General features: G+C 37.6%; 1 protein-coding gene across 1 annotated transcript; it reads left to right on the top strand.

The window, feature by feature from the left end:
- The first annotated feature begins 2,025 nt into the window (after nt 1-2,025).
- LOC148049916 (uncharacterized) lies at nt 2,026-5,171 on the top strand. Its single transcript, XM_087703396.1, has one exon. It carries the CDS (start codon nt 3,282-3,284, stop codon nt 4,755-4,757), a length of 1,476 nt encoding a protein of 491 aa, XP_087559522.1. The 5' UTR covers nt 2,026-3,281; the 3' UTR covers nt 4,758-5,171.
- Nucleotides 5,172-6,286: the final 1,115 nt, after the last annotated feature.

Below are 6,286 nucleotides of genomic sequence, written 5' to 3'. Positions count from 1 at the left end.
CAACATTTTGGCGCCCGAACAGGGACCCGTACTTCGTCCAGAGAAGGACAGACGCGTCGTCAGCCCAAGGGCTTTTCTTAGTAAGTATGGGATCTTCGCTTTCTCAAGAGCAAAGGAAGCATGTTAGTGAGTTAGGGTATCTTCTTAAGAAGTCTGAGTTATGTGTGTCACAAAAGGCTCTTTTTCGGCTGGTCCGTGAAATTGCTTTAAGTTGTCCTTTCTATCCTATACAAGGTTCTTTGAAGTTGTCAGATTGGGAAAAAGTTGGCAAGGTTTTGCATTCTGAGCCTAGGAAAGATGTAGATGTTTTGCACGCTTGGCATTTGTGTCGGCATGCTGTAGAAATGTTTGGTCAGAAAGAAGATTCTGTTTCTTTCTTATCATCCCCTCCTTCTCAACATTCTAATACTGTGATTTTTCCTCCACTGTCTGAAAAAGAAATTTCTTCTTTTGATCTTAAATCTGAGTCTGAAATAATACCTTCTTCTCCTTCTTCTGACATTATGATAAAGCCTCCTCCATCTCTTCCACCTCCTCCTATTCCCATTCCACCTTCTCCACCTCCTCCTATTCCTCCTCCTTTTTCTATTCCTCCTATTCCTCATCCTTCTGCTAATATTCTTCTAAAGTCTGCTTTTCAGAAAATGGTAGAAAATTGTAAATCAGATGTTAATATTTCTGGAGAAGAGTTAGCTGATTTGTTGTCTGTGTGTCCGGTTCAATATCAACCAGGGCCACAACCAGGTCAGCAGATTGCTGAGTGGGAAGGTTTGCCATTTCAGATTTTAAGGGAGTTAAAGAAGGCTATTTCTGATTATGGTATCACTGGAAATTTTACTAAAGGTCTTTTGGAAGGAATCAAGAATGGCTATACCATGATTCCGCAGGATTGGAAACAATTGTTTAGAATGATTTTGACTTCTATGCAGTATGTTGTTTGGGAAAGTGAGTATTTGCGTCATTCTCAGGCAGCTGCTTTAGGTAGTGGTGGAGTTTACACAGTGGAACAGTTGTTTGGATCAGGTCAGTTTGCAGACATTCCTAATCAGGTTTTACTTCCTCCTGCAACTTTGGCGGTAGTTTCTGAATGTGCATTCAGGTCTTTTCTCAAGGTTCCTCAAGCCGGAGAACCTAAAGTTAGCTTTTCTAACATACGCCAGGGAGTGAATGAACCTTATGCTGATTTTGTGGAGAGACTTTCAAAAGCTTTGCATCAACAGTTGGATAATCAGGAAGCGGCTGGAGAATTGCTTCGTCAGTTGGCTATTGAAAATGCTAATGTGGACTGTAAACGTGCTTTGCAGCCTTTAAAAGCTACAAATCAATACACGTTAGCAGACATGTTACGTGTTTGTCAGGATGTAGGTTCTCAATCATATAAAATGAATTTGTTGGCTGCAGCGATTCAAAGAGGGAGGAAGCCTCCAGGGAACTGTTTTAGATGTGGAAAATTAGGGCATTTTCAGAAAGATTGTCATTCAACGACATCTAGTGGTGGTTGACTATTAGCCTGTTTGTAAACAGGATGTGTTTGTTTTAATTTTCCTTTATAGTCACAGGATAAAGAAAAAGAGGTAACATGGTTTTGCTTATTGTCTTTTCTCTCTATTAAAAGGTTCCAAAAAACCTGGAGATTTGGTTTCACTTACTGTTTTGCAAAAGAAATGTCTCCAAGAAATTCTAAATAAATTTAAATTGGGATATGTTGATAGAATTGCGTCTATAACCAAAAAGTTATGGTTAGCAATTCTTCCTACATCACCTTTACCTACTGGATGTCTTTATTCTATTTTGGATGAAAAAGTGATTCATATTCATGAATGGTTGAATTTGTCTGCTTCTCCTCCTAGAAACATTTTTCCTTATCAACAGGCTTTAGAAGAATTGATTATGAAAGCACGACGAAGATCTTTGCAATTAATAGGTCATGATCTGGATGGAATAGCTTTCACTCGTACTAAACTTGAACATGAACATTTGATGACCATTTCTGATTCATATCAAATTGCATTTTCCAACTACCTTGGTGATATTCAATATTCTTTACCTAAAGATCCTAGAATAGTTATTACAAATACATTGAATCTTTCATTTTCTTCTATTTTTACTCGTTCTCCTCTTCCTGAAGCATTAACAATTTTCACAGACGGATCACCCACTCGTGGAGTTGTGGTTTGGACGGATGGTCAACAATGGTTTTCTAAATTCACTTCTGTTCAGACATCTGCCCAACGTTCTGAGTTGGCAGCTGTTATTTTGGCTCTGAGATTATTTTCTGATCAACCTATTAACTTGATTGTTGATACCAAATATGTTTTTCTTGCAATGCAATCTCTTCCTTATGCTTATTGTGCTGTTTCTCTTGACGTTAATCTTTTGTCTTTATTTTTATCTTTGAAACATGTTTTGGAAGCACGTGTCTTTCCTTTATATGTTGAGCACATTAGGAGCCATTCTCCTTTTCAAAATCCTTTGACGGAAGGAAATAGACGAGCTGATGAGACTCTCAAAGAAGTCACAACTCTTTTTTCAGATCCTGTTGCTAGTCATTCATATTTTCATCAAAATGCTAAATCTTTGGCTAAACAATTTTCTGTTCCTATGTCTCAGGCTCGTGACATTGTTCGAGGATGTACTTCTTGTCAACAATTTGCTGTTCCTTTTCCTATGGGAGTAAATCCTCGAGGAACAAAATCTAATCAAATTTGGCAAATGGATGTCACACAATTTGCTACCTTTAAACCATTCACTTATTTACATGCATCCATTGATACATATTCTCATTTTTTGTGGGTCACTGCTGCTAGACATGAGCGCACCTTTGATGCCATGTCTCATTGTCTTTCTGCTTTTTCCGTAATGGGACGACCAATTCAATTAAAAACTGATAATGGTCCTGCGTATACTAGCAAGGACTTTAATTCTTTTTGTCAACAATGGAACATTCAATTGATACATGGAATTCCTTACAATTCTCAAGGGCAAGCTATAATTGAGCGAGCTCATCGTACATTCAAAGCCACATTAACTAAATTGGTAAAATCTGAATCTGGTCCTTTCAATTTGAGAAAAATTCAAAATTTGATCTCTATTGCTCTTTATGCATGGAATTACTTAACTTTTCTAGATTCCTTTTCAGATATTCCAGTCAAGTTTCATTTTCAGACGTCCCCAGGTTATAAGTTGATCGTGGTCATAAATTGGACGAGGTTACGCTGCAGTTGAGGATTTGCAAACAAAGCAAGCTGTGTGGATTCCAGGCCGGTGTGTTCGTCCTTACCATGGAAAAACAAATGATAGATCCAAGGATGCAACGTCCTCCAATATTGCCTTGGAATCACCTTGAAGATCAACATCAATTGAAAAAATCCTTTTTTCTCATGTGTTGTTTTCTCTTTTTCTTTTCTTTTCCGGTTTCTACTAACTCGGAAACAATTCCTGCTCTTCCTCTTAGTCCTAATCTTTGGATTCGTCACGCTCAATATATGTTTTTTATTCATGGTCGTAATATAACTTTATATTATGAACCTCCTATGGCTCTTGGTCAAGTTGCTTTTATTCCTAATCTAATTAATTCTTCTGCTTTTATTGTTTCGCAACTTCAACATATTTCTTCTTCTTGGCTATTTTCTACTCCTCCAAATGAATTAAATTCAGTTAGATGGAAGTATATTCGCATTAACCAATTTACTAGAGGCTTATGTTTTTGTTGTTATGCTCGTCATAATTGGTTTAATCAATGGTCTGATTACTCAAAAGCTAAACGTATTTTAGATAAAGTAGGGAATTATAGTTATTGTACTCAGAAATATTGGTTATGGGGTACTATTAAAACATCACAAGGTCATAACATCATACCTGAAATGTATCCTGAAAATTTTCCTATTTTTCAAACTGTTTTTTCTAATACTGACACAGGTGGATCAATCTGTGCTGGATGGCAATTAAAAGATCCTACAATGTGGTTTTTCTTTGACAAATATGCAACTAACGTACACCCTCAAAACTATCAATGTGCTGCCATTGGATATTTGTCGTTACCTGTACAAGTGGGTGCTTATGAAAGTTTACCAACTAGAAAAAGACGTGCAGCCTTGGGATCAAAATGTTCTGATGAAGTTATTATTGATACTCAATTTTCTTCATTGCATACTTTTGGACGTGCAGTAGTTGGAGCAATAACTGGAACTATTTCTTTGGGATCATACCCAGGAATATTAACTCAAGAAAATAGACATTCTATTTTAGGTCTTACATGCCGATTGGAGAAATCTATTAATGCTACTGCTGCAATTATTAGAGACTTGCAAAATGAAATTGAAGAACTTAATCAAGATTTAATGCAACAACGTTTTGCTATAGACTATTTGCTAGCTCGTCAAGGTGGATTTTGCACTTTAGTTGGTCAACGTGCTTGTGCTGTGCATTTTCATTCACTTAATAGAACTATTGAAGATGAATTAGCTAATTTACAAGCTTCTATAAAAAATAATGTACATTATGAATTTTCTCCTTTTGATTGGTTAACTAGCTGGTTACCTAATATTTCTTGGTTAAAACAATTGTTTTTCTATGGTGTGAGCATAATTGTATTACTTATACTTTGCTGTTGTTGTATGCAATGTGTTCCTTCATTTTTTGCTATGTTTTTTGCTATGTTTCGTAAGTCTCCTGCACCTACTTTGAATATGATTCAAATGCATGCTCTTGAAAAATCTCTTTTATCGTCATTAAAAACAAAAAGAGAGGAAATGTAGGGTTTTTACAGTGAATCATCTGGATGGTCCTTAGAACTGAGGTTACACGTGTAAGTAGAAACTGCATCAATCTGCAGAAAATATTTGCCTGTCAGCTAATCTTTGCTCTTGCAGTGTTCCCAGGGATGTTCGAGGACACGGGATGATACAAAGTAATAACCTGCAACATTTTATTCACTCATTTGATAATACTTGATTTACTTAGCTATTACAACGTGAACATTCTCACGAACACCAATGATGTAAGGACTAACCAATTATTGTGCCTTGGAGACTTGTTAGCCAATAATGAGATAATACGTAGAGCTCAAAGAGGCTGAAAACACTATAAGAATGATGTTTCATGATTAATAAGTTTGCTGTGGATTCTCATGTTAATTCTGGATGCTCAATAAACTTTGGTTGATTCAGCTATCCGTGAGTGGACATTCCCTTTCGTCTTCAGCCTCGGGAACCCTAAATGCAACAGGTAGGTAGGTAGATAAAGGGATATATATATATATATATAAAATAGAGAGAGATAGAGAAATATGTTAGGTAGGTAGGTAGGTAGGTAGAGAGAGAGAAAAAAAATGATAGGTAGGTAGGTAGATAGGTAGATAGGGAGGGAGGGAGGGAGAGAGAGAGAGAGAGAATGATAGGTAGGTAGGTAGGTAGGGAGAGAGAGAGAGAAAATGATAGGTACGTAGGGAGGGAGGGAGGGAGGGAGGGAGGGAGAGAGAGAAAAAAATGATAGGGAGGGAGAGAGAGAGAGAGACTGTGTGTGTGTAGGTAGGTAGAGGGATAGAGAGAGAAAGAGAGAGAGAGAGAGAGAGAGAGAGAGAGAGAGAGAGAGAGAGAGAGAGAGAGAAATACAGTAGATAGGTAGGTGTTTCTGCTGGCAGAGCACTTAATCAATTTAATTCTCATCAATCTGTTAAAGAGCTTTCCGAAAGGAAAAAAAAAAGTTTTTGCACTCTGCAAACCTCCCTAAAACAGCCAATTTTTCATGAAAATGGGCCCGTTTTTTTTTCAAATAAAAGGCATGAATATCTTGGGGGGGGGGGCGCTTGAAGAGTGCTCCTGGTGGGAGCAAAAATGAGCAAAACCAGCCAATTTTTCACAAAAATGGGCCTGCTTTTTTGTCAAAAACGGAGGCTTATAGAGTGCTGCTGGGGGTTGGGGGGCAAAAAATGGCCCATGTTTTGCTCATTTCTGCACTCCCAGCCCCCAAGAGCTCTCTGAAAGCCTCCATAAGGCTAAGCATGGCCATTTTGGTAAAGGGAGTGGGGTTTCGGGAGGCAAACAATGCTGTATTTGGTGTTTAAGACGCACCCAGTTTTTCTTTTTTGAGGGAAAAAGGTGTGTCTTATACTCTGAAAAATACAGTAATTGGTTGAACACCACAGTTGACACATCCTGATTTCTGTCATAATGTGATGGCCATCAACCTAGAAGTCTGGTCCATTTCCTAGAAGCTAAATGAATTCCCTTGATGGAGATCTTAGCAATCAGAAATAACATCAAATATTCAATCACATTCCCACATT

This window comes from Thamnophis sirtalis, unplaced genomic scaffold (genome assembly GCF_051295495.1).
Source record: "Thamnophis sirtalis isolate CommonGarterSnake01/CBP01778 unplaced genomic scaffold, rThaSir2_p1.2 scaffold_1, whole genome shotgun sequence".
NCBI lineage: Eukaryota > Metazoa > Chordata > Lepidosauria > Squamata > Natricidae > Thamnophis > Thamnophis sirtalis.
This window is presented reverse-complemented; position numbering and strand designations above follow the sequence as displayed.

What these genes read in the sequence shown, in the direction of transcription:
- LOC148049916 (XM_087703396.1), top strand. Translation starts at nt 3,282, where the DNA reads ATGGAAAAACAAATGATAGATCCAAGGATGCAACGTCCTCCAATATTG.